The following is a 27,892-nucleotide window of genomic DNA, read 5'->3' as shown; positions in this document are numbered from 1 at the left end:
ATTTCTTGCGGCAATCTTGATTCCAGCTTGTGCTTCATTCAGTCAAGCATTTCTCATGATGTACTCTGCATATAAGTTAAATAGTTAGGGTGACAAAATACAGCCTTGACATACTCCTTTTCCTATTTGGAACCAGACTGTTGTTCCATGTCCAGTTCTAACTGTTACTTCCTGACATGCATACAGGTTTCTCAAGAGGCAGGTCAGGTGGTCTGGTATTCCCATCTCTTGAAGAATTTTTCAGTTTATTGTGATCCATACAGTCAAAGGCTTTGGCATAGTCAATAAAGCAGAAATAGATGTTTTTCTGGAACTCTCTTGCTTTTTCCACGATCCAGCGGATGTTGGCAATTTGATCTCTGGTTCTTCTGCCTTTTCTTGATGCTAACACATCCCATTGCCTGAAGCTTGCCATTCTAGAGCACGTTTGCAAGGGTTGAAGTGAAGTGAAGTCAAGTCACTCAGTTGTGTCCTACTCTTTGCGACCCCATGGACTGTAGCCCACCAGGCTCCTCTGTCCATGGGATTCTCCAGGCAAGAATACTGGAGTGGGTGGCCGTTTCCCTCTCCAGGAGATCTTCCTGACCCAGGGATCAAAGCTGAGTCTCCCACGTTGCAGGCAGACCCTTTGCTGTCTGAGCCACCAGCAAAGTCCTGCAAGGGTTGAACAGTCTTTTTACTTTGTTTCCTCACCTCCTCCCATTTCTAATCCGTAAAAGAACCTGGCATCCAGGCCCCAGCAAGATGGTTGTGTTGAGGCTCCAGATTGCAGTGTTCTTAGTCAACCGGCTCCTGAAAAAAGTCCCTTCCCTGTCTTCATACCTCGTCTCGGACTTATTGACCTATCTTGCTGGAAGCAGAGTGAGTCTGGACTCGGTAACACCCTGAGTGGTTTCACAAGCCCTGACTTCATCCTGACTTCATTCTGTGAGGTCGGTATTGTCGCCTTTCTCGCCTGGAGCCTGAGAGTAGTGAGTTCTGCTCAGTCACCTCCCCTGAGCCCGGAAGCTAGTATTCCACGGCACTGAATTGTCTCTGGTGCAAGACATTAAAATACAACACAGTTTTCAAAGATGCAAATCTTAGTGGCTTTTAGCTTCTCCTCCCTTGCCTTTGCGATAGCCTGAGGAAAAAGCACAGACTGTGCAAAACTTGAATTTACAGTATTCTCCTCCGTGATACTGTTCTCAGGCAGTTCACTTTACCTCCCCTGATCTCAATTCCCCACGAGGAATTTCGTGGATAAAACAGTAAAATGACTAAATGCTCATCTAGAGACTGGCACCTACTCTGCCCTAGAACTCCAAGCATAGTCGAGTGGGTCGTGCACTCTGTCGAAGATGCCCAACCCAAGGCCACTAAGCTTTGGCTCCCTTGGCTTTGGAAAGGAATTAGAGCATGCAAAGGTATTTTGAATTTTTTCAAATCACATAAAGGGTTTTCTTTTAAAAGGGAAAACAGGCAAGCAAGTCTGGTACTCCCTGTTCATGAAGGCCAGAGGCATAAGAGAGGTTCAGAGGAGAGATCCCTTGGCTGGGACTGTGCTGCGGTTGCCTGGCAACAGAGGAGCCCCGGAGGAGGGGCTTGGAATGTTTGTCTGTTTCCAGAGCAACTCCCAGCCTCAGCAGCTGCAGGTGGAAGGTGGCAATGGCTGAGGACCCAGAGCCTGAATGTAAGTAGATGCTGACCGTTTTGTGTTTGGTGTTTGATGTTTGTTGGATGTTTGCCTAGGAACTAACTTCTCTAACCCAGTGTGGAAAATGAAAACCTTTCTGGCGGTGCAACTCAGCTCCTGGGGTCACTGGGATTTAGGACTGGATTTAGGAATCAGAGCCTTTTCAGAAGATCCAGTAATAAAAGGCAGAAAATGAGGTCGGATGTGTGTGTGTATGTGTGTGTCCTCTGGGAGGAGGAGAAATAGGAGGAAATTTCTAGACACTGTTTCTATGTTTTTTTTTTTTTTTTTTTTTTAAAGATGACACATTTAGAGACATTTTCTTTGGCATATGGTCCCTCTATAGTCCTCAATAAACAACCACACGCCACAGAACATGCACACCACTGCGTACAAAGTGTTTCCCTGTCTCTGATTTAGTTTCATATCTCTGGAGGCTGGATTATTGTGATTTTGCAAATGGGGCAGGAGGGTCTCATCTGGGTCTTTGAACTCTGAAGCTCTTGCTTTCTCACCACACAGAGTGCCTGAAAGCATTGGTGAGTCAGATGAACTGGGGGCAGAGAGAAAACTCTGGTTGAAAAATTTGTTAGTTTAAATCTAGTCCCAAAAAACCTATTGCTGTGTCTTCCTTATCAGCATCTATTCAGAAGCTGATTTGCTTTTACTTAAAGCAAATTTATTCTCTGATCATTGTGTAGAGAAGCAAATATTCCGTGAATCCTTTCAGATTTTTTTTTCTTTTCCTGCTTGTCAGGTTGACATGGCAGGATAAGCAAATCACAGTGTTTCCAGTTTAAAATTCTTCAAAGTTTTTCATGGCTGACTTGGGAGCCCTGGTCCTTATCACAGGATCTTGGCAGAGAGAAATGGAATCTGGATTCTTCAGGTCTAGTGAAGCAAGTCTTTCTGCAAACTAAGGAAAACAAATTTTAAGTCTGGAATGACTTGCTAACTAATTTGCTGGTGACTCCAAATCCTTTTTTGGAATAGAATCAACAAAGGAAAACGCAATTAAGTCACCTCCTCTCATTTTCCAAAGAGAGCTGGCCTAATACATGTGATGGTGAATTTTATGTGTCAGTTTATGTGGGCACTGTGTTGTATATTTGGTCAAGCTTTCTGGATGTTCCTGTTGAGGTGTTTTTGGATGAGATGAACATTTAAATAAGAAGCCTTGAGTAAGACAGATTCCCCTCCATAGTGTGGGTGGGTCAACTCTAATAATTGAAGATCTTAAAGGAAAAAGACTGACTTCCCACTAGCAGGAGAAAATCCTCCAGTAGAAGGCATTTGGATGAACTCTGTCTTCAGCCTGCTATCCATCCTGCAGATTTTGGACTCTCCTTTTTTTTTTTTTTTTTGCATAATTGTGTGAGTCAATTCCTTATAATAAACCCCTCTCCTAGACTACCTTACCTGTATTCTTAGAAATCTGCATGCAGGCCCAGAAGCAACAGTTAGAACTGGACATGGAACAACTGACTGGTTCCAAGCTAGGAAAGGAGTATATTAAGGCTGCATATTGTCACCTTGTTTATTTAACTTATATGCAAAGTACATCATGTGAATTGCCAGGCTGGATGAAGGACAAGCTGGAATCAAGACTGCTGGGAAAAATATCAACAACCTCGGATATATAGATGATACCACTCTAATGAGAGAAAGTGAAGAGGAACTAAAGGGTCTCTTGATAAAGGTGAAAGAAGAGAGTGAAAAGCTGGCTTGAAACATTCAAAGAACAAAGATCATGGCATCTGGTCCAATCACTTCATGGAAAACAGATGGGGAAAAAAGTGGAAACCGTGATAGACTTTATTTCTTAGGCTCCAGAATCACTGCAGATGGTGACTGCATCCGTGAAATTAAAAGATGCTTGCTCCTTGAAAGGAAACCTATTACAAACCTAGACTGCATATTAAAAAGCAGATACATCATTTTGCTGACAAAGGTCTGTACAATCAAAGTGATGGTTTTTCCATAGTCATGTATGGACGTGAGAGTTGGACCATAAAGAAGAAATGATGCTTTGAACTGTGATGTTGGAACAGACTCTTGAGAGCCCCTTGGACTGCAAGGAGATCCAACCAGTCAATCTTAAATTAAATCAACCTTGAATATTCACTGGAAGGACTGATGCTGAAGTTGGAGCCCCAATACTTTGGCCACCTGATGAGAAGAACTGACTCATTGGAAAAGGCCCTGATGCTGGGGGAGATTGAAGATAGGAGGAGAAGGGGACGGCAGAGGATGAGATGGTTGGATGGCATCACCGACTCATTGGACAACAGTTTGAGCAGACTGTGGGAGACACGGAAGGCTGTGGAAGCCTGCAGTCCATGAGACTGCAATGAGCTGGGCACAACCGAGTGACTGAGCAGCAACATATTCATCCTTCTGGGTCTGTTTCCCTGGAGAAACCCAACCAATGTGATGTTTTTTCAGTGCTTTCTTTATGTGTTGGTGCCTTTGATGAATTAGAATGATTATCAATTAAGATATCTCTTAATTGAAAACTTGTTTTGAAAATCTGTTTATTAATATTTTAAAATTTCTTAACTGCTTTCTTTGAAGTACTAATTTATTTAATAGGGAAATTCTCAACGATCCCACTGCTCCAAGATCCAGCTACACAGGAGGGACAGGCTGATTCCTTTCCACCCCGGGCCCTGCCCCCTGCTGCCCCCTGCTGCCCCCTGCCCAGCACGGACCCCGGGACTGAACTCGAAGAGGGCGCTCCCTGGTTGAACCGTGTCCCCTGGCACTGGTGACCTCATGGCAGGGAGTGTGTCAGGTGGGCCTGACCTAATCACATGAAGTCAGGGACTGGGCAGGGTCAGAGGTCAAGTGCACGGGAAATATGTGGAGTGCCCTTGCTGACTGGCTCAGGGATGGAGGCCATGTGACCGGGAAGGTGGGCAGCCCCAGGAGCCAGGAAGGATCCCCACCAGCAGCCACCAAGGGGGGCTGGGGACCTCTATCCCACAGCTGCAGGGAGGTGGATTGTGTCCCAAAAGGACAGAGCCCAGGACAGATTTCCCCAAGGAGTCCAGGAGCCAGCCAGGCCTGACCCTGACGTGCCAGTTGTGATCCCAGTGTGGAGAGCCAGCCCGCAGCCTGAGGTGCCACCACGGGGCAGGGGGCCCACGCAGGTGTGAGGCCTCTGGATGCTGGGCTTCTCAGCGCGAGTCGCCGTCACCCCTCACCCCCTTGTGCTCTCAGCCCTTCCCTCTAAGGTGACAATGCGGGGGTCGGGGACACGTCCTGTACTCGGTCTTGGCCAGAGCAGGGGGCGTGGGTCCCGGGGGGCCCTGCCTGGTCCCCTTGGCTTGGGACAAGGGAAGAATGACAGGTGGGGTGGAAAAGCCGAATTCAGAAGTCACGCTGGCACGCGTCGGGTGGGAGGACCCGAGCTGGTCACCCCACTGCCCTCGGCCTCCATGGAACAGAAGGGGCCTCCTTCCAGACGGGTTGGCCGTGTGGACTGAGGACGGCAGCGGGGGTGGACATGGGCAAAGCCTCGGCCTCCGGGAGCTCACGATGGGTCCTCGAGGGTCCAGATGGGCCTGGCCCGATGCCCTGCGGCGGGGCCCCTCCAGCTTGGGGGACAAGGCAGGACGCAGACAGCGTGGCGTCTGCCAGGCCAGGCCTTGGGTCAGCGCCGGCCGGGAGGAAGCCCCTCCCGCTCCTCTGTGGGGTCTGGGCGCTCACCTCCTCCCGGAAGCCCTTAGGCAGTGTTCCCTGCACCGCAGTCCTTTGATGACGCAGGCAGCATTTAGGGAACGTCCCCTCCTTGCCAGGTGCCTCTGCCAAAAGCGATTCTATCTGGTTGTCAATTAGCCTTACTGAGTAGGACAAGTCTCCTAATTTTGCTGAAGAAACTGCTTCAGAGAGATGATGTAAGATCTCTGGACTCACGTAGTAGGAAACTGACTCAAAAAGCTCACTTTTCCCATCATCTTCTGTCCTGGGCCAAATGTCCAAATGCACCCTTACTTCTGGGACCCTTTGTGGAGGGAGCTGGGGTCCCCATCAACACGCCCCCGATTTCACTCTGTGGGTCATCGTCTTCCTCTGAGTGGGGAAGGGAGGGGGCCAAGTGACCGACTCATTTTTATTTTTTTAACCATGTAACAAAAGCTTTATCGACATTTTGGACAGGTTCAGCTGTTACTGAAAATAGTAATTTCTAAACTTCAATTGGGGTAAATGGCTAGAGTGCAGAACGATGCCGTCATTGGGCGTTGTGAATGGAAGACTGAACAGCCGCCCCTCAGACGGAGGACGGAGGACAAGCTGCCGGTCCACGCCCCCGGATGCTGTAATCAGCAGAGTGCGGCCGTCTTCCGGCAGCTTGCCGGCAAAGATGAGCCTCTCCTGGCCGGGGGGCATGCCTTCCTTATCCGGGATCTTGACAGAACACCACAGAATTCTGCAATGCAATTATCCTTCAATTTAAAAATAAATAAAATTAAAAATGGATTCCCTGTTGGAGCCAAGTCCCTGCTTCCTCCTTCTCGGCTCTGCACGTCCCGGCTCGCTGATGGGAATTGCCCATCACATGCCCTTACCCAGCCCTCCTCTGCAGCCGGGCTGGCCTGTCCTCTTTCCTTTCCGTGGGCTCCTGCCCTGGGAATGGTAGTCTCCAGCTCAGCAGGCGCACAGGCCCTGTGATGGCCTCAGTGGGGAACTAGAGTGGTACTTACTGGTCTTCTTGTCTTTCCTGACCAGCTTACCTGAGGTGGAGGCACTGTGAGATGCCAGGTGTTAAGACCCTCTGCAATTTGCGGACGCTTCTGAACCAACTGCAGAAAGACCACAGAGAGGACGTCTACATGTACACGTCTGGACACCTGAACCCCAGCAAGCTCTACAGGCCCCCAGAGACCATCCTGTATCACTGGCCCAATGCCAACAGGCCCCGGGAGGCAAAAGTCTTTGGAGCGGAAAGGCTATCGGATAAGGTCAAGAAGATGAAAGATGCTTTGGCTCATTTTACCATCAACACAGCGGTGGGCCCGAGTGATGCTGAGAACACACCACTCTTCCAGTATCTGAACCCTCCTGCACAGGCCTCCCACACTTCGCAGGAGGACGTGAGTCCTAAGGCAGGGTTGAGAGAGGCGGGTTCTCCTGAACGGCCAAAGCGAGAGGAGCTGAGATTGCCGGACATGAAGGTTCTTAAGTACAAGGAGGTGAGGTCCAGCCGTGAGTGTGTGGCGTCCCCGCCGGGCAGGGACGAGTTCCAGTACGTCAGCTCACACTTGGCCGCCGTAACGAAAGCAGACAGCTACAGGAAGTTCTTGAGCTTCCAGAAGCAAGTGCTGGCCAAGCAGGACCTCTTGATGAGGGACTTCACTGGGAGCCAGGCAGCGAGGTGCCATGAGAAGAAGTTGGAGCAGGTAAGGAGGGCAGTTCTGTGATGCTGTGGGGACCCCCGCCCGGTGCAGGAGTCTCAGGACTGTGGGCAGGGACCCAGCCTCCGAGGCCGCGCTGACGCTTGCAGGTGGGACAGCACAGGGCTGCCAGTGGCTGAGAATATCCCACCTGGTGCAGATGAGACAGCTGTTTAGTCACTGAGTCCCGCCTGACTCTTGCGACCCTAGGGACTATAGCCCACCCGGCTCCTCTGTCCATGGGATTCTCCAGGCCAGAAGACTGGAGTGGGTTGCCATTTCTTTCTCCACAGGGGTCTTCCCAACTCAGGGATCAAACCTCAGTCTCCTGAATTGCAGGTGGAAATGCTGAGCCACCTGGGAAGCCCAGATGGTGACGCTTAGGTGCAAGAGCAGAAGTTTGGAAACTGGTGCCTTGGAGGTGCTTTCATAATGGAAAGCAGTGGCTGCTACACTGAAGGAAATGCCCCTGGGGCAGCAGAAACAGCCGAGACAAGGTTTGCCTGAGTCATCTTGAAAGAATGCAAAGGGAGGGTGAGGAGAGAGTTGAGGATGCAGGTAAAGTCTGCGTAGGAGTCTCTCCATCTGTAGAAGGAGGTTAGGCATCATGGGATGCCCTACGGAGAGCTGAGAGCGGTACTTAGTGGGGTACCTGGTGTTGGAAGGGTGAAGATGCAGCAAAGAGTCAACATATGAAATAACCAAACCTTGATGAGAGCTTTGGGTGAGAGGACTGGTGGAAAGAGAAGGACCTTGGAAACACTGTGGAGGCAGAGAGGCACTGTTTGTTCCCTTGACTCACAGGTTGCAAGGGAATAAATGAAGTCAGGCGATCGTAGAGCCTGAGCACCAGGTGGTTGGCTACCCAGCCGACAGAATGCCCCACCCGAGAAACTAATCAGAAAGGAAAATGAAGTCATCCTGAAGCACGGTGGTTCTCTTTTCCTCCAGGAGCTCCAGAAAATATGTGTCTGTGACCCTGAAGAGTTCAACAGACTCCAGGTTTTTGGAGAAGTCTTTGAAGATATTTGCAAAAGTTCTTTGATATTTGGTGATATCCTGAAAGAAATTAAGGTAATAGAAACACGCATCTCCCAGGTAACAGCTGAGAGCTGTGCATGAGTTTTGCACACATGAGCTCAGGCCATGCAGAAATCCTGCTGAGTTTCATGGTGTCCATACTACAAAGGAGGAGAATCATTCATGGAGAGTCAAAGGAACATGTGTGCAGCCACATGAGTCTTAAGTGGGCCGTGTGAGAAAAACACCCAGCTAGCTCACTTTTGAAGCCCATATTTTTCTACTAAAGCTTCCTAATTATAATATAAACTCTTATCAACTGCACATAAATGTACACAGAAACTTCTAAAGCTATCCATACGTAATTTTAAATGCATCTTGATGGAGTTTTAAGTTTGTTGTCATTTCCTGCTGAAAGTGACCATCATATCAGAGCTGAGTTGGAATCAGGTTGCTTGAAGGGTCTGCTATTGTCCATTTCCAAATGTAAGTAAGGCGTAAAAGCTGGATATGGTGACCTGTCTCCATCCCTGGAGCATTCATCTCTAGGAAGTTTGTTGTACTTGTTCAGTTGCTCAGTCATGTCCGATTCTTTGCGACCCCATGGACCCCATGCCAGGCTTCCTGTCCTCCACCAGCTCCTGGAGCTTGCTCAAACTTATGTCCATTGAGTTGGTGATTCCATCCAACCATCTCATCCTCTGTCATCCCTTTCTCCTCCTGCGTTCAATCTTTCCCATCATCAGGGTCTTTTCCAAGGAGTCAGCTCTTCCCATAAGGTGGCCGAAGTATTGGAGTTTCAGTTCCAGCATCAGCTCTTCCAATGAATACTCAGGACTGATTTCCTTTAGGATGGACTGGTTTGATCTCCTTGCTGTCCAAGGGTGGCTCAAGAATCTTCACCAGCATCACAGTTCAAAAGCATCAATTCTTTGGTGCTCAGCTTTCTTTATGGTCCAACTCTCACATGCATACATGGTTACTGGTAAAACCATAGCTTTGATTATACGGATCTTTGTCAGCAAAGTAATGTCTCTGCTTTTTAATACACTGTCTAGGTTTGTTGCGGCTTTTCTTCCAAGGAGCAAGTGTCTTTTAATTTCATGGCTGCAGCCACCATTTGCAGTGATTTGGGAGCCCAAGAAAATAAAGTCTGTCACTGTTTCCATTGTTTCCCCATCTATTTGCCATGAAGTGATGGGACCAGATGCCCTGATCTTTGTTTTTTTGAATGCTCAATTTTAAGCTTTATCCACTGTGGCATTTCACATGATGTACCCTGCATATAAGTTAAACAAGCAGGGTGACAATATACAGCCTTGATGCACTCCTTTTCCAACTTGGAAAAAAGTCCATTATTCCATGTCTGGTTCTAACTGTGGCCCCCTGACCTGCACACAGGTTTCTCAGGAGGCAGGTCAGGTGGTCTGGCATTCCCATTTCTTTAAGAATTTTCTACAGTTTGTTGTGATCCACACAGTCAAAGGCTTTAGCATATTCAACAAAGCAGAAGTAGATATTTTTCTGGAATTCCTTTGCTTTTTCTATGATCCAGCAGATGTTGGCAAGATGAACTCTGGTTCCTCTGCCTTTTCTAAGTTCCGCTTGAACATCTGAAAGTTCTTGGTTCACATATTGTTGAAGCCTGGCTTGGAGAATTTTGAGCATTTCTTTGCTAGCATGTGAGATGAGTGCAATTGTGTGGTAGTGTGAGCATTCTTTGGTATTGCCTTTCTTTGGGATTGGAATGAAAACTGACCTTTTCTAGTCCTGTGGCCACTGCTGAGTTTTCCAAATTTGCTGGCATATTGAGTGCAGCACTTTCACAGCATCATCTTTCAGGATTTGAAATAGCTCAGCTGGAATTCCATCACCTCCACTAGCTTTGTTCGTAGTGCTGCTTCCTAAGGTCCACTTGACTTCACATTCCAGGATGTCTGGCTCTAGGTGGGTGATCACACCATCGTGGTTATCTGGGTCGTGAAGATCTTTTCTGTACAGTTGTTCTGTGTATTCTTGCCACTTCCTTAATATCTTCTGCTTCTCGCAGGTTCAGATCAGTTCAGTTCAGTCGCTCAGTCATGTCCGACTCTTTGCAACCCCATGAAGTGCAGCACGCCAGGCTTCCCATCCTTCACCATCTCCTGGAGCTTGCTCAAACTCATGTTCATTGAGTCAGTGATGCCATCCAACCATCTCATCCTCTGTCATCCTCTTCTCCTCCTGCCTTCAATCTTTCCCAATATCAGGGTCTTTTCCAATGAGTGGGTTCTTCGCATCAGGTGGTCAAAGGATTGGAGTTTCAGCTTTAGCATCAGTCCTTCCAACGAACATTCAGGACTGATTTCCTTTAGGATGGACAGGTTGGATCTCCGTGCAGTCCCAGGGACTCTCAAGAGTCTTCTCCAACACGACAGTTCAAAAGCATCAATTCTTCAGCACTCAAGCTTTCTGCAGGTTGAAGTGAAGAGAAAGTGGCTTAGTCATGTCTGACTCTTTGCAACCCCATGGACTATACTGTCCATGGAAATCTCCAGGCCAGAATACTGGAGTGGGTAGCCTTTCCCTTCTCCAGGGGATCGTCCCAACCCAGGAATCGAACCAAAATCTCCTGCTTTGCAGGCGGTTTCTTTACCAACTGAGCTATCAGGGGAGCCCAAATCTACATCTCCCCCTAGTGGCAGAAAGTCACGTGTTGCACATGTGTCCAGGTGTTTTGTGAGTCCTAATAGTCAATACAGGAGAAGGCAATGGCAACCCACTCCACTACTCCTGCCCGGAAAATTCCATGGATGGAGTAGCCTGGACAAGACTGAGTGACTTCACTTTCACTTTTCACTTTCCTGCATTGGAGAAGGAAATGGCAACCCACTCCAGTGTTCTTGCCTGGAGAATCCCAGGGACGGGGGAGCCTGGTGGGCTGCCGTCTATGGGGTTGCACATAGTCGGATAGGACTGAATTGATTTAGCAGCAGTTAGCAGCAATAGTCAATACTCAACTGTGCTTTAAAAATGGTGGGATTTTGCACATTTCCATGTGTATGTTATTTAATATATTGCAGGAGCGTTGTTATATTTTTAAAAATATTCTGAACTGACACTCCTTAGCCCAGTGTCAGTTACAGAGAAAGCTACATTGTACAGTAATCTCATAACACATTTCCAGTGGATCTTTTTTCTTTCTTTCTCCCTCCCTCCCACCTTCCTTTCTTTCTTTTTTCTTCTCTCTTTCTTTTTTTTTTCCTATAGGAAGAATATGAACTCTACATGCTATTACTTCTGAAGAACCATCCCACAGATCAGTATAAGGTAACAATCAATCATGCATGTCTTAAATAGAGCCCGTGTCTTCCTATTTCCTGAGTCCGGGGAAACAGCCTGAATTTCGGAAGCCCCGTTTGTGCCCACATGATCTAGATCAGCAGGTACTTTTAACAGGCGGGGCCTTAAGTCCGTGAGGACACCGTGACGGACTGGCCCTCTGCCCCGGCGGCAGCGAGGGGCGGCCGGGGAGGCGCGCACGTCTCTTGGTGTGGCCGTCACGTCTGGCCGCCGGTTCTCGGCGGCCTGCGCAGGCTTGTCCTCTGTGGCCGCTCTCGTGTGCTCGCTTTGCAGACATGGCTCTGCCCCTCTGATCGTTGAGGTCCCCCCACACTGATGGCGCCCCACTTTGTAGGTGGCACCCGGGTCTTTCTAGTGAGTTCCAGATTACAGCGTATGCAGCCAGCGTCCCTCTGGAGGCTGACACTTCGGTGTCTGAGCAGGAAGGTTACTGCTTAAAAGAGGGGGTGACCTTGGATTCTCTGTGACACCTTCCAGGGCTTCTCTCCAGGCTCAGGTCACGCGTGTGGATGCTCGGGAAGGAAAATGGGCTGCAGCAGTGACTCTGTCACGTACACAGCTCAGAGACTGTGGCACTGTCGCTAAGCTGACTGCTGACATTTTCAATAAAGTTTAAAAATCCTGTCTCTTGGGAGGGAGAGTGTCTCACTTTGTCTATGAAACAAACAAAGATCACGGCCTGACAAGGAGGGCAGTTCTGACTCAACTGGGAATCACACGCGTTCATTGTTTTCCTTGCCTTGAGCTATTCAGGCTTCAGAAAAAAGCTTCTGTCCGGCAAGTGTAAGCAAAGGCTCCAGTTGGGGGTCTACCTTGCTCTTTGCTTTCTGAGGCTGAGTCACTAAGGACCACATCTGCCCGCATCCCCATCAAGCACCAGAATGAAAGTGTCCACAGGCCGGCAGGGCTCTAGATCCTTCTTCTTGGAAACTTGGCAACCCGTCACCCAATGAGCCCGAGAGTTTTGTTTCACCACATTTGAGAATCATTACTTTGCAGCCATAAATAGCCATTGAGTTAATATTGTTTTCAATACATTTAGAGAAATAATCATGGAGCTGATAATATACTCAGGAAGTGTCTTACTCAGCGTTTTCTCTCCCCACACAAACCAGCAATGAAATTCCCCACCACATTCTAATTTCTTAGAAAAATAAAGACTCAAAATTATATATATATAACACCTTACCCAGACCTTTACCTGACAACTTATCCCTTCTCCAATATTCCTCTGTCACGTCCATCCTCGCCCGTTTACCTGTTTTACTTAGCATCTGACCCTGGGCATCTTGAATACACCATATTAACAGAGAAAATTCTTGCCCTTGTTCTCTGTTTCTCTCACCCACTCTGGCCTTGTCCTGCCCAGTCTTTGCTGACTCAGGTCCAGAGTCTGCAGAAGGGGAAGGTGAAGACGGCGGATGTCGAGCAGGCCAGGGAGGAGCTGAGAGCGCTCGTGACTGCCGTCAGAGCGGCCCTGGACCACAGCGACAGGTGCGGAGGGCGGCCGGGGCTGGTCCGTGCTGGGTTCACTACTATTATTGGCCGCATTATTTCATTATTGGTCTCGGAGTGTAAAGTGCTCCTTGGAAGAAAAGTTTTGACCAACTTAGACAGTGTATTGAAAATCAGAGACAGTACTTTGCCAGCAAAGGTCCGTCTAGTCAAAGCTACGGTTTTTCCAGTAGTCATGTATGGATGTGAGAGTTGGACTATAAAGAAAGCTGAGAGCCGAAGAATTGATGCTTTTGAACTGTGGTGTTGCAGAAGACTCTTGAGAGTCTCTTGGACTGCAAGGAGATCCAACCTGTCCATCCTAAAGGAGATCAGTCCTCAATATTCACTGGAAGGACTGATGCTGAAGCTGAAACTCCAATACTTTGGCCACCTGATGTGAAGAACTGACCCTTTTGAAAAGTCCCTGATGCTGGGGAAGATTGAAGTGGGGAGGAGAAGAGGATGACAGAGGATGAGATGGTTGGATGGCATCACCGACTCAATGGGCATGAGTTTGAGTAAACTCCAGGAGTTGGTGATGGACAGGGAGGCCTGGTGTGCGGCAGTCCATGGGGTCTCAAAGAGCTGGACACACTGAGCAACTGAACTGAACCGAACTGAAGAATGTAAATGGCTAGTTTCTTTTGTCCTTTAGTTCAGTTCAGTTCAGTCACTCAGTTGTGTCTGACTCCTTGCGACCCCATGAATCGCAGCACGCCAGGCCTCCCTGTCCATCACCATCTCCCGGAGTTCACTCAAACTCATGCCCATTGAGTTGGTGATGCCATCCAGCCATCTCATCCTGGGTCGTCCCCTTCTCCTACGCTCAATCCCTCCCAGCATCAGAGTCTTTTCCAGTGAGTCAACTCTTCGCATGAGGTGTCCAAAGTACTGGAGTTTCAGCTTTAGCATCATTCCTTCCAAAGAAATCCCAGGGCTGATCTCCTTCAGAATGGATTAGTTGGATCTCCTTGCAGTCCAAGGGACTCTCAAAAGTCTTCTCCAACACCACACTTCAAAAGCATCAATTCTTTGGCGCTCAGCCTTCTTCACAGTCCAACTCTCACATCCATACATGACCACAGGAAAAACCATAGCCTTGGCTAGATGGACCTTAGTCGGCAAAGTAATGTCCCTGCTTTTGAATATGCTATCTAGGTTGGTCATAACTTTTCGTCCAAGGAGTAAGCATCTTTTAATTTCATGGCTGCAATCACCATCTGCAGTGATTTTGGAGCCCCCAAAAATAAAGTCTGACGCTGTTTCTACTGTTTCCCCATCTATTTCCCTTTCGTCCTTACTTCTTAAAAATTCAAGTCACAAAGGAACATCCATAGACACCAAAAGACCAGCTCCTTTAACTAGTGGCTTAGGCGCTCTTGATAAGAAAGTATACTTTAGTTTATTGAACTTGACTAATTCAGCCTCATTGTACCTACATCTTTGTCATCTTTTTATTGTTAGAAACTGAGAGGATCGGTTCTTAGTTCTCAGTTTTTAAGTCTGTGATATAAGAGCGATAAAAGGAGGAAGGCATGAACAGGGTGCTAACGTATCATGATGTGTTTTTACCAAACCGTAGGCTCAGAAGTGAACTGGAGCAGGAGCGTGTACTGCTGGAGGCCGCGAGGAGCTGGGCAGGCAAGTACCCTGGGATCGGTCTTCCGAAGCGAGGCTTGCCGTGACCTCCGCGTGAGGGATCTTCAAGACTGGTTTCCCGCTGGTGGCTCCTGCTGCTAGTTGGAAAAGGCTTTTCAGAGCGGTCATGGTCTTCCCCCTGCCCGCATCAAGTTCTTTAGAAATTCAGTGAGTTTCCATTTTTATCTGAAGTGGTTTAATTACTTTAAAGCACAAGGAAGTAGTTGATCTCTTGGAGAGACTTGTCTGGGTGAAGATGTTCATCGCAGGTTCTGTCGCTTCGGGCATGTTTGCTTGTCGAGTTGCTGTGATCAGAGACAGCTCATGTGCGCGTCATTTTCCTGGAAGATCTTCGTGGGTTTTAGTGACACTTTGAATGAATTCAGGACCTTATGTCGAGAGAATGACCAAGATTCTTGAAATTGATTTTAACAACCTTGACACAATGGTGTAAATATGAGAATCAACTCTGCTGAGGAAGTGTTGAAGAACTAAATGTGTTTATTTTAGAGAAAGTGTCTTGAAATACATAGTGGGTTTTAGGGGGGAGCTGTGAATACTCCAGGGCATCCCTGGGGGATGGAAATAGAGGAAGTGTTGCCGTGGCCTGTGGTTTCAGACACTTTGCATCTTTATTCTTGGATCAGAGGAGTCAGCTTTTCTGGACAACGAGGTTCTGTCCAGGTGGGGGCACCCTCTCTTGCAAATGGGCCTCAATGTGCGCATCTCAGCACTCTACTCACAAGGCTGTTATGTGAACCGCTTTCATGATACTGCTGCCTGTTCAGTGGAGGCAAGGACAGCGCTTCCCTCGTCATTAAGAGGATCCAACACGGTGCAGGAACACAGGGCCTGGTGCCGCGGGGTCACTCTGCCTGTGGGTTCCTCCTGCCATCATTACTTGTGAAGAGGGACACACGGTTTGTGGGAAATTGATGACATTTTGTGAATATTTATGCAGTCAATGAAATAATAGAAATGATCTCAGAACTGGGCACACCATTCACAGCTGGATTCAATGCCCCACACAGGCTCAGGTGACTGTCTCACTGACCTCTGCAGTTCACCCTGTGGCTTAGTCGGATGCCGCTCCACTCCAGGCTTGTTACGCACTAACTCACGCAGAATCGCGCTTTCATCTCAGCATCTTTGAGGATGTTCTCACAAGTCTAATGGTCTTGGATTCTTCGGCAAACTTGGCCTCAAAGGTTCTGACCCCAGAGGATTTCATTTTCCTTCCTCTGGTTCTTTCTGCCCTCCCATGAGCCAGGCCTGTGTGGTTTGCCTGATGGGCATCTTTCAAGGGTTTCTTGTGGCCTGAGTCTCCGGGTGGCCTGGTCTTGTGATTCTTCCAGAGCTCAGAGGTGGGTGGATTCCTTCTCTATCTGCAGTCCTGCTCACTCTTGTTTAATGTTTTTAAAAATGTATTGAAAATAAGACCCCACCTGCAGTGCAGGAGAGGCGGCTTTGGTCCCTGGGTTGGGTAGATCCCCTGGAGGAGGGCATGGCAACCCACTCCAGTACTCCTGCCTGGAGAGTCCCATGGACAGAGGAGCCTGGCGGGCTACGGTCCATGGGGTCCCAAAGAGTGGGGCACGACTGAGCTGACTCAGCACGCGCCCATGCGATATTGCATGCAGTGCATCTCTGCTATCTCTGCTGATGCACACTGGGGTTGCTGCATGCCTTCTGTTGTGAACAGTGCTGCAAGGGACGTGTGTTGGCTCCTCTCCAGACAAGTCGCAAGATGGGACTGGAACTCCCTGGTCTTCTGTCTCCTGCTATTTCTTAAAACTGGCCACCATTTTTTAAAATGTAAAACTTTAGTGCTAAACGGTAACGGAACAACATGGCAAAGGCTCATAAAAATAATAAGCAGAAAGAAGTTACCAACTTTCTAGGCCTGTAGTAATCTTTTCTTAATATTTGGTCCTAGCTGTTTCTGACACACGTTCAAACACTGTTAAAGAAACCCGGTATCCTGCCTGCATCCTCCTGGATTCTCTTTCTGAAGATTTCTCATTTCCGAGCCTTCTCCAGCCAAACACATTTTCTGTGGACTCCCCCTGTTTTGATGCCACAGTCTTCCTCTTTAGGTAGACAGATAAGGCACAGTCGGGCCACGGTGAGCGGCTTTCTGCGCCTTCTGTGTTCCTTGCTGCCAGATACTTATTTCGGGTGAGAGCTTCCGCTTGGCTCGAGGTGGGAATCAGAGGCATTTTCGCTGGCTCTCTCGGAGCTCGCGTAGAAGCTTAAGCACGGCTGCCTCTGCTCCGGCAAGCTTGCTTCTCCTGCATCTGCTGGACTAATTCACTCAAGTTTCAAAATACACCTTCACACTTTTCCCTGCTTCCAAATTTGGCAAGTTTGAATGACAGCAGTGACTTGGTGTGTATCAGCAGGTAAGATCACTCTTGCTAATGGCATTTTTCCATTGAAAAAAAAAAAAAAAAAAGCAGCTGTTCTTTCTCAAAGAATTAAGTGTTCCGATTCTTCAGAGCCTACCTGTGCTGAGAACAGAGCATTCTCACCCCTGAGTTTTTTCTGTCTCCATCTCTTGGCTCCTTAAATACCCATCTTTGCTGGAGCTCAGCACGGTTTGGCTCAATGCACACATCTTCGATCCTAGATCTCTTTCCTGCTAAAACAGCTTCTTCAGGCTTCCGGTCTGTCTATGCCACTGCCTACTGCTCCCGGCACCTGAGTGTCAACTCAGCAAGTCCAAGGTGAAGCTTTCCTCTCTGAATTTACTGTCCTTGGAAGTTTCAATGAATGGCATCTCCAGACACATGGAGGCTTAAGTCGGGGTACCAGTGGCAGTGTCCTCACTCTCTGCCCCTCAGCCACAACACGGCTTGTTGTAAGTGGCCAGGCTGGCTTCAGACCTGTTCACCCAGCTTTGACTGGTTTCTTCCCGTGAGCTAGAAGACCTTTTCTGATCTGCCGCCTGCTCCTCGCTAGTGTTCTGATTTTCTGCTTCTCCCCTGGCCCTCAGCGCCCCTACTGTACCGTGTAGATTCCCTCTTCCGGAAGGCATCAGCTCTGCCCCTCTGCCTGCTTCTCACGCCCTCCCGCTCACCTGACTCCTGTGTGTCCTGCTCTCGCCTTAGTCTCACGCCTGCAGCAAAGTCATCCTTGTGCCTTGCCCATACTGGCTAGGTACTCGCTAAAGACTCATGGAGTATATAAATGAGTTACAAGAGCGACACCCCATTCTTGGGTCTGATTATTTATTTCCCTTTTATTTCAGTTGCTATCCTTGCTTTTACTGTTTATATTTTTAATAGGAAAAGATAGAAAAATATATATGTACACTAAGGCAGTGAAACATATATACTTAATTTGGCTCTCATAATCTTTATTGACGTGCTTGAAGTTTGAATTACATTATATTTTATAACTATATACAACATGCTTTATATTGTTAATATATAATGTTACTAATAAGAATTAAGGCATTAAACACAGAATATGTTGTTTTTAAAAAAATATTCCAGAGTCACCTGAGAAAAAGGTCATGAAGGAGGAGAACCTTACTCTTATTGAGAAGGTTGAAAAAAAGAGGTGTGAAGTACTTCATAAATGGGATGAGATCCAAGCTCTTGAAAGACTGATTAAAACAGGCTTTGTTCATACTGGAATACTGCAAATCACTGAGAGTAAGATCAAGAGCTTAGAGGTATGCAGATTGTTTTTTTCAACGTCTACCTTGTTATTTTGCTAGAAGACCTTGGCAAACATATGAAGTGATTTGACTTTCAATAGAGGCAAAATATAACATTTGGTCTAAAGATATTTTCATTTCAACCACTTTGTAGCAAATGATTAGAATAATTAAGAGAGGTAGCTAAACTAGGTCTTCCCAGGTGGCGCTAGCTGTAGAGAACCTGCCTGCCAACGCAGGAGACATAGATCCCCTTGGGCCGACAAGATCCCCTGGAAGAAGACATGGCAACCCCCTCCAGTATTCTTGCCTGGAGAATCCCATGGACAGAGGAGCCTGGAGGGCTACAGTCCACGGGGTCGCAAAGAGTCAGACACGACTGAGCGACTTAGCCTGTATGTGTGCATAGCTGAAACAACAAAAGTGAAGGTGAGAAAGATCTGTAGAGCTCTATTAAGGGTCAGACTGACTCTCTTTCAGCCCAATTGACATCTCTTAGAAATTAGCAATTTTATATGGAAAATGCTTGTCGTAAAGATAATGACCGACATCATTTAATGTCCAGTGTTTGCTAAGTAGTTTAATCTGAAGCCTAGAGAAGCTAAATGACCCACCCAATATGGCACGAGTCAGAGGTGGCAAAGCTGGGATTCAACTTAATTCTTCTGGGGCCCAAAGTCCTTATAATTTCTACTGAGCTGCATTGGCCCCATGGTTATGTGTACAATTAGTTGCACATTATGCTAGAAGATAGGATTAGTTGCTGCCATTGAGGACCTGCTGTATTAGACTTGAACAACTGTTGCCAACCATTTTCTTGATAATAATAAAATTATGATCTTGTTATGATATGATCTTGATATACATAAATTATTATGTGTATTATGATCTAATGTTTTGAAATGGCCTACTTCTTAGGTTATAACCTATTTTTAATTGTGCAAAATCTTACTCAATATAACTTCTACTTATAGAGTTTGTAAGTCATATGTGATTATCCTTTTTTCTCCTGGTTATAGAGTTTGATATATTTTCCCAACCCTACTTTATTTTTAAAGCCTAATTATAGGAAGATGGTGGTGGTCCAAACTTGCTTTGGATTCTCTTGTCTCTCTTTGAAAATAATCTGGTCAGATTTCTTTCTGTGTTTTCACTGAGAGTCTGCCCCCATTTTTTAAACTTAATAATGTCCTAAAAAGAAACACTATTTTATAATTGAATGTTTAAACAGCAAAAACCAGTTACAACTTTATGTGTTCTGAGCACGCTATAATGCAATATTGTGTAAACTTTGCTTTCAAAATGGAAACCTGTTTTAAACCTGGGAAATAGAAGATTCTATGTAATGATTCCATATCAATAATTTATATTACTTTAAATATTTGTTAATTATATTTGGCTCCTTAATTCAAATACTGAAGGATATAATAGAACTGCATTTATTATCCTGTTAGATAACTGATTTCTGGGTCTGGATTTGAAATGTTATTTCTAATCAGAAGAAAAAATAACTAAATGTATCACAGATTTATGATGCACAGATATTGCTGTAAATAGTACAAAAATACTATTTCATTTAATTCCAAACAACCCAAAAAGATAGATGCCTTTATTATCCCCCTTTTTCATATGGGGAAACCAAGGCACACATATGCTCAGTAACTTGATCAAGCTTACAGTGAGCAAGTGGTAGAATTAGGATGTAAAGTCAGCCCAACTCCCTAAGCCTCATGATATGCTGATAATCACAAATGCTTTCCATTATGGTGCATCTCTGGAGGAGCAAACCTTTTCATCCCTTCCTCATCATCATTTTGTTCACAATTATCTTGAATATTCTCATTTATAATATTAACTAATTTTTCAGTTTCAGTAGTAAATACTCTTGGTTTTTTTATTGTGCTTCTAATGAATTTATAGATTCATTTGGAGAGAAATGACAGCTTTACAATATTAACACTCCATCTAGGATCACTTTATATTTATTTTAATGCATTGGTCTTAAAGATTTTTTGTCACTTTTGTTTCATGACTTTTTGATATCTGTTGCTATCATGAATGGAAACCCCCCCAAAATTTTTTTCTTAACTTTACAGTTTATAATCAGTGATGTCCATATATACAGGACTTATTGATATTTGTATTTTTATATTGTATCCAGCCATCTTAAAAAATTCCATTATTAGTTCCAAAAATATGCGGAATGCACCTACTTTGGCACTCCCCTAAAACTCCCTAGTGTTTGCAACATCAAGCTCCACCTCCTCCACTTTCTGACCAGAGGGCCAGGATTTTCCTCTCTCACTGCACGGCCTTCGAGTCATGCTTTGCGTGTCCATTGTTTCTAAGTGGTGTGCTGTTGAATACTTTGAAATTAAAGTAATAGCATTCACAGAATACTTTTTGTTCCATAAATGGTGAAAAATACTTAACAAATATTGTTAACCACTTGTCTTTCTTTTAAAACCATTTTTCCTTTAGACTGAAACTATAAAGTTGGAAACAGCAAATAAAATTTTAGTGAAGAAAATTCAAGTAAGTTTTTAGAGTCTGCTTTTCAATAGATATATTTCTGCTAGTGGCTTCTTGGGTTATGTGATAAATCGAGTATGGAAGTGTATGCATAATCCTTGTAAACGGTGACGTGCTCTCATGGCAGGAATGTCTCACTATGCGGACCTTAGCTTAAACCTGGACAGGTGTAAGCTAATACATTAATGAAAATATTCTCCCTGTAATAGTTGAATGTATCCTTCAGAATCGACCATTTCTCTCACCCACCACTCACAATAAAGAATTATCATGAGCTTATGAAGGCCACGGCTCCCTTCATGCCTCTCATGATAGCCCTCCAATGTGCACGGTAACAATTTGCGGCTTAATAGGTTGCAGTGCTACCTATACCTCTCTGCATTATATTTGCCATTAATTAGCATGCTATGCCTGATTCTAGACGCGGTAATGTATTTGGATGCAATTGGCAACATTGCTGATGTTACCCACGACCAGTACCATGCTGTTGTATGTGACCAAGTGGTTTTTAATTCCTGGCAGTTTGTTGTGAACTACGTGAAGCAGGTCATGTGGAAGAGCAGGCTGAGAGAGGGCGAGCAGCAGTGAGTATCGGAGCGCCGACGGGGCAGCGGCCATGACCTGGTGCTGGAGCCACGACAAGCAGACGACCTAGACAGTGCTTTTTGTCCAGGACTTTTTGTCCATTACAAGCAGATGACCTGGACATCCAGTTACAAGTAGATGACCTGGGCAATACTTCTGAAGTCTTTGGGTTCCTGAGTGTTAACTTCACATGCATTATAGATGCTACATCTTTTCCTTTGCTTAAGAATGCTTGATCCAAGGTTTAAATTTCCAACATATATATTATTTACCAATATAGAAATGCAGGGGTTTTTTTTGGAAAAAGCTGAAGAGTTGAAGGTGGTTCCTCAAGGGGAAGGATCAGGAAAGCGGGGAGGTGTGTGGCTGTGGGTGGCTTTCTTTTCTCAAATTGCATGCCTTTAGTGATACTAAATACATGATAAATTTTCATGTAGCTGGTAGTGATACATGAAAAAACCTATACATATATTAGTCTGAAAGATTTAATTTACAAATCAAATGCTGACTATTATTATCTCTTATATAAGTTTAGATTTTACAGAGTTAACTTGCTCTGAGTTGATACCATCGTTCAGCCCTTGGGATTTGAGACGGCTGGAAAAACCACTGATAGTTTAAATACGGGAAAAGCTTATTGCATCAACAAGTAAAAAGACATTTAGTTGGTGGTGGTACATGTTCAGTGGAATCGAGGAGCCGGGGCTCTTTTCCTTCCCTGCTGCCCTTGGGTGGTCGCCTCAGGGTGGCTGCCTGGCTGTCGTTAGGCACTGGGTCCCTGTCCCAGGGGGAAGGAAGGGGGGAACCGCAGGACAGCTGGCATCCCACGGTGAGTCTGTTCTGTTGGATTTAGGTAGGAAAGCCCACCCCAGGGACTTCCACTGTATCTCATTGGGCACCAAGATGACTTAGCTGCAAAAGAGTCAGAAAATGGGCCATCAGACTTGCCAGCTTACATGCTAAAGAGAGGAGAAACGGCGTCAGGCTGGGTGCTGGTTGAACCATGCAGGGTGATCAGGTTCTGGGCGGCCTTGCATTATGTCGCGTGTTCTCAATGGAAAAGAACACGGAAATGCAAACACAACATTTGGAAGGGTCCTCCAGAGCTTTGAGAATGAGAATGAACTCACCTGATACCACGGCTCAGATGGCCAAGAATCTACCTGCAATGCGGGAGACCTGGGTTCGATCACTGGGTTGGGAAGTTCCCATGGAGGAGGGCATGGCAACCCACTCCAATATTCTTGCCTGGAGAATCCCCATGGACAGAGGAGCCTGGCGGGCTATACTCCATTGAGTCACAAAGAATCGGGACATGACTGAGCGACTAAGAGCAGCAGTGTCATTAAGGTAAACCCCCCTCTGCGGCATGAACTACTTGGCCTGGAAAGTGTTGCAGAGGCCCAGGCCCACATGCAGAGAAGCTTTGCCACACCCAAGGCCAAACATCTACGACAAATACCCTTTAAAATGGAAGTGGAGGGTTGCAAGTCTTACTATGCGTGTTTGAGTAAATGTGTTTTAATGGATGTTTGTTTTGAAGTTTTATTTTATGATTCATGTACTTTTTCTCTAACCCATTGTACTCATCTGTTTTATATTTTAAGGAACCTCTGGGAATTTATTAAAGAATTTGCAAAATTGAAAGAGACCGATATCTCTTAAGTAACTGGAAGAACGGCCTATGAAAATCCACAACCACCATGGACACGCAATGTGGGAGTTTTTAAAGGTATACGCTAAAGAAGATACATTTCACTTTGTCAGTTTTAATCTCCAATAATGTGAATGTGGTCTTTGTATTCTTCTCAAGTAATTGAATTAAATACATGTATTCATGTGATTCATTTTACTTTGTATACATGTCCATAACAATAGTAGCTCTGTTCTGCTTTCATTCAATAACTTTCTTCAGGAAGAAAAATACTTTCAATTATTTGATAGGAATAGGAAATTCAGTACTGCTACAACATAGATTAAACTTATTTCTTACTTGCCAATGCAAGTTTAAGTGTAAACATTTAACAAAATGCAGTAGTGTAATAAATCTCCTTTTAATTAAATCCTCTTTACTGATTGTGAATGATACAGTGTTTCACCAGTGTTACAAAACTGGCCTGGTTCTTTACACTGCACCTCTTACCTGATTTTGACCTTCACGACAACTGCGTGAGCTGGAGTTTGTGTTCATCTGTGCTTTGCCTATACTATGGTCTGAGCGCTTAGAGTCAGTGCAAGTCCAGTTTCTTCAATTGGTCTTTGGCTGTTGTGAAGGTCAAAGGTAAGTGATGAGTATGAACACGAGGGTTTTAATCTTAACTTAGACGTATCGGGTGACATAGATTTGTTTACATAAAGCTCCAATGTCCAAGTCCCACATGTTAGGCTAGAGGAAGCACAGCGGTTGCCCCAAGTTCAAGGTCTCCAGGGGCCAGGTGGCGCCAGGAGGGTCCATGAGAGATGCTTCGGGAATGCTGGGCTTTGAAAGAGAATGGGACTCAGAGAGAAGCTGGAGTCCTAACACGGAGGATGCACTCAGCATAAGTTTGAGGTGAGGGAGGAGCAGGTGAATCAATTGTTTCCTGAAAGTGGCCACTGGGGTCCAGAAGGGGATGGCGGGGTCGCGCCAGGGTGAGCCAGGTGAGCTGGTGTTTGTGAATAGAGACAATGGTCGCACTCTGCTTTTAGTATGCGTAAACCATGGTCCCCAGACCCCTTTCTCCTACAGATCACCTGACAATTAAGCTTCAAGTTCCTGTGCGTTGCTATAGAAAGAGCATCTCAGCCTGTCATATGCCCCACGTGTTCCTGGGAGCAGGAGAAGGCATCTCACACGTGTCTGAGTGGATTCCCTCCTGGCAGGAGCTTTGCCAGGTGCGTGCCTCCCGAGCTCTCCCATCCTCCGCAGCCCGCCTGCCGCAGTCCTCAGGAACGTGTGCTTGCGTGGCCAGGGGCAGCTGGGAGGCGCATCTCCACCACACTTCAAACCCTGTGCCGCAGAAGCATCCACACTGGGTGGCTTCCGTGGTTTCACCATGCAAAGTGGGAAAACCCTGTAGGCAGAACATATTCACTATACTGTCATGAAAGGCAGTATTCTAGACCACTGTCTGCACATGGGTCTACCTTGCATGTTGGAAGTGACCAGAATCTGGTTTTGTCTGTGTAGTTTTAAACCTTTATCTTGACTATAAATATTTATACGGAACGTGCTATCATCCCAAGAAAATCTATCTCCCAAAGATACTCGTGATGCTGACTCAAGGGATGGCCTTCTGGGGCTCTTTCTGTGTGTCTTGCATTTGATGCGGGCGTCCATCCATATAGCAAGCTATGCACAGGCCTCCCTGGTGGCTCTGTAGTAGAGAATCCACCTGCCGGTGCAGGAGGACCCAGGCTGGGTCCCTGGGTCAGGAAGATCCCCTGGAGGAGGGAATGGCTACCCACTCCAGTATTCTTACCTGGGAGGTCCCACGGACAGAGAAGCCTGGAGGGCTACAGCCCCTGGGGTTGCCAAGTGTGGGGCATGACCTAGCGAGTAAACAACAACAACGTTTGTGCACTTGTATTACTAATTAATGATAAATTATAACTATAAGTTAATAGGTGCCTATATAGTTTAGCTTGGAGGAGGAAATGGCAACCCACTCCAGTGTTCTTGCCTGGAGAATCCCAGGGATGGGGGAGCCTGGTGGGCTGCTGTCTATAGGGTCGCACAGAGTCGGACATGACTGAAGCAACTTAGCAGCAGCAGCAGCAGCATATAGTTTAACTAAATTAGATCAACTTATAATAGCTTTGAAACTTGTCATTATTTGACATTATATTAGAATCATCATTTTAAGTAAGAAAATGACAATCTGCTTTATTTTTGAATAGCTACATCATATTCTATGGTGTGGCTATATCTTAATTAATATAACTATTTCCTTGTGGATTATTGACTATTTAGCTTGTTCTCAAATTTTTCTTTTCAATGAAATGGACATTTGCAACTTCAATGAACAAACTTTATTTGAGACTGTAATTTCTGAAACTATTCAAAGTCAATTTCTGTGTAAGTAGGTTTCTGTGTAAAATGACACATGCATTAATTTTCTTCTAGATTTGTCAAAATATCCAGATTGTGAAACTGTACTGTGGTTGTAACAAATTAAACTCTCATCAGCCATAGACAAGGACCCCCATTTCACCTCTTTGTAACTAGCCCGTTACTGGAGTTATGATTGCTGTCTCATTCCTTGCTCACATTTGTTGAAGACATACTGCTTGCTGGGCGTTGTCCTCAGTGGTGGAGACACAGCTGTGGACGCCACATGCCAGGTCCCTGGAGTCCCGGAGCTTGCATTGCGGAGGGGGCAGACGAACCAACCAGCAAATTGGTGATGATGTCAGATGGCACCTACTGCTATGAGTGAAAGTAAAGCCGGGGAAGGAGAGGGTGTGCAGGGCGGTGAGGAGGATGCCGTTTCATAGCTGGTGAGGGGAGCTCTGCCTCCTAACATGCTGGAGAGATGCCCTAAGGAAGCGGGGGAATCATATCCGTGTCTGGGGGGCTTCTAGACAGCAGGAGGGCATGTGCAAAGGCCCTGGGGGCCGAAGGCTGTGGGGCTGCAGGGTGCAGCGGATGTCCAACCAGTACTGCTCATGGTGCCGTCTCGAGAACGGGCGTATTGAGGGCGACACCACAGCAGAAAGGAGGGGGCAGGGAGAGACGCTGGGGTCGGGGCGGCGCTTCTCTTGAGGGGCGACGGGCAGTCACTGGGGGGTGAGAGCAGAGGAGACAGGACCAGTCTGCCTCCTGCGTAAGGGCTTGGATGGTGAGTCTGACGGGTCAGTCTCGTTGAAACAGAGCACCCAGGGACTTACTCAAATGCCATCGAGCTGCTGGTGTGAGGGTATGAGGTAGGTGGGGTTAGCCTCTACAGCTGGCTGTTGCTCAGTCTCTAAGTCGTGTCTGACTCTTTGCAACCCCACGGACTGCAGCGTGCCAGGCTCCTCTGTCCTCCACTGTCTCCCGGAGTTTTCTTTTCTTTAATTTATTTTAATTGGAGGCTAATTCCTTTACAATATTGCATTGGTTTTGCCATACATCAACATGAATCCGCCACGGGTGTACACGTGTTCCCCATCCTGAACCCCCCTCCCACCTCCCTCCCCGCACCATCGCTCTGGGTCGTCCCAGTGCACCAGCCCCAAGCATCCTGTATCCTGCTTCGAACCTGGACTGGCGATTCGTTTCTTATATGATATTATACATGTTTCAATGCCATTCTCCCAAATTATCCCACCCTCGCCCTCTCCCACGGAGTCCAAGAAGTCCATCAGCGGATGAATGGATAAGAAAGCTGTGGTACATATACACAATGAAGTATTACTCAGCCATTAAAAAGAATACATTTGAATCAGTTCTAATGAGGTGGATGAAACTGGAGCCTATTATACAGAGTGAAGTAAGCCAGAAAGAAAAACACCAATATAGTATACTAACACATGTATATGGAATTTAGAAAGACGGTAACGATAACCCTGTATGTGGAGTTTTCTTGAATTAAAGTCCATTGAGTTGGTGATGCCATCCAACTATCTCGTCCTCTGTCATCCCCTTCTCCTCCTGCCCTTAATCTTTCCCAGCATCAGGGTATTTTCCAAGGAGTTGGCTCTTTGCATCAGGTGGCAAAATTATTGGAGCTGCAGCTTCAGCATCAGTCCTTGCAGTGAATAGTCTGGGTTGATTTCCTTTAGGATGGACTGGTTGGATCTCTCTGAAGTCCAAGGCACTTTTAAGAGTCTTCAGTTAGTTGACTTGAATTAACAGTAATCACCTTCCCTAATGTGGGTGGGCCTCGTCCAATCAGTTGAAGGAAGGCCCGAAGAGCCAAAACTGAGGTTTCCCTGCAAGCAAGTTCTGCCTCTAGAGGGCATGGTGTCCTCCCGCATGTGTCTAGCCTGCTGGCCGGTCCTAGAGAGTTCAAGCTTGCCAGCCCCCACATCCCATAAGCCAATTTCTTTAAAGATTTATTTTAATCTGCATATCCTCCTGGGGCTTTCCCCTGGAGAATGGAGATTGATACAGGCCCCGGGGCAGAAAACTCCTATGCAGAGAGCCCAGGAAGAGTGTTTTCCAGGAATATGGGCTGGAGGTGATGCGGAGCCAGCCAGGAACCTTGGGGATGGTGAGAAGTGCTCAGAAGTGCTAGAAACGGGGGTAGAGAAAAGCAGACTTGGAGCAGATTTGAAGTGGAAACGGCAGGATTTGCTGATAGGATGGGAGGCTGGAGAAAGGGCAGGAAACCAAAGGCCCCTGGGAGGCTTTCTGTCTGAGCGTGAGCAGTGGCTGCTGGGGGGCTCTGGTTGGAGGACAGTGGGGTGGGAGGGAATTATGAGCTTTTAATTTAAAAAAAATCTTACTTGGGCTTTTAAAAATACATTTTATCTCACCATTTAAATGTCTTTTTATTAATAGGATGAAGCCTCTAAAAATATGTGTGTTAGCTGTCTTTCTTTTTTCCCTTCTGTGTATTTTCTGGCACATAGCTGGTA

The 27,892-nt window shown here is 46.3% G+C and overlaps 1 protein-coding gene across 1 annotated transcript; it reads left to right on the top strand.

Annotated features, from left to right (window-relative positions):
• The first annotated feature begins 1,647 nt into the window (after positions 1–1,647).
• C9H6orf118 (chromosome 9 C6orf118 homolog) lies at positions 1,648–23,014 on the top strand. Its single transcript, XM_052645869.1, has 10 exons — positions 1,648–1,672; positions 6,407–7,077; positions 8,023–8,145; positions 11,341–11,400; positions 12,803–12,927; positions 14,513–14,571; positions 18,066–18,247; positions 20,714–20,767; positions 21,287–21,348; positions 22,957–23,014. The coding sequence occupies exons 1-10, from the start codon at positions 1,648–1,650 to the stop codon at positions 23,012–23,014; spliced, it is 1,419 nt and encodes a 472-aa protein (XP_052501829.1).
• Positions 23,015–27,892: the final 4,878 nt, after the last annotated feature.

This window comes from Budorcas taxicolor, chromosome 9 (assembly GCF_023091745.1).
Source record: "Budorcas taxicolor isolate Tak-1 chromosome 9, Takin1.1, whole genome shotgun sequence".
Classification (NCBI taxonomy): Eukaryota; Metazoa; Chordata; class Mammalia; order Artiodactyla; family Bovidae; genus Budorcas; species Budorcas taxicolor.
The sequence above is the reverse complement of the archived record's forward strand: the minus strand, read 5'-3'. Positions and strand labels throughout refer to the sequence as shown.

What these genes read in the sequence shown, in the direction of transcription:
- C9H6orf118 (XM_052645869.1), top strand. Translation starts at nt 1,648, where the DNA reads ATGGCTGAGGACCCAGAGCCTGAAT. An exon ending in ATGAGAAGAAGTTGGAGCAG is followed by an intron (nt 7,078 to 8,022) that starts GTAAGGAGGGCA and finishes CTTTTCCTCCAG; the next exon opens with GAGCTCCAGAAAATATGTGT. An exon ending in TTTTAGTGAAGAAAATTCAA is followed by an intron (nt 20,768 to 21,286) that starts GTAAGTTTTTAG and finishes AATTCCTGGCAG; the next exon opens with TTTGTTGTGAACTACGTGAA.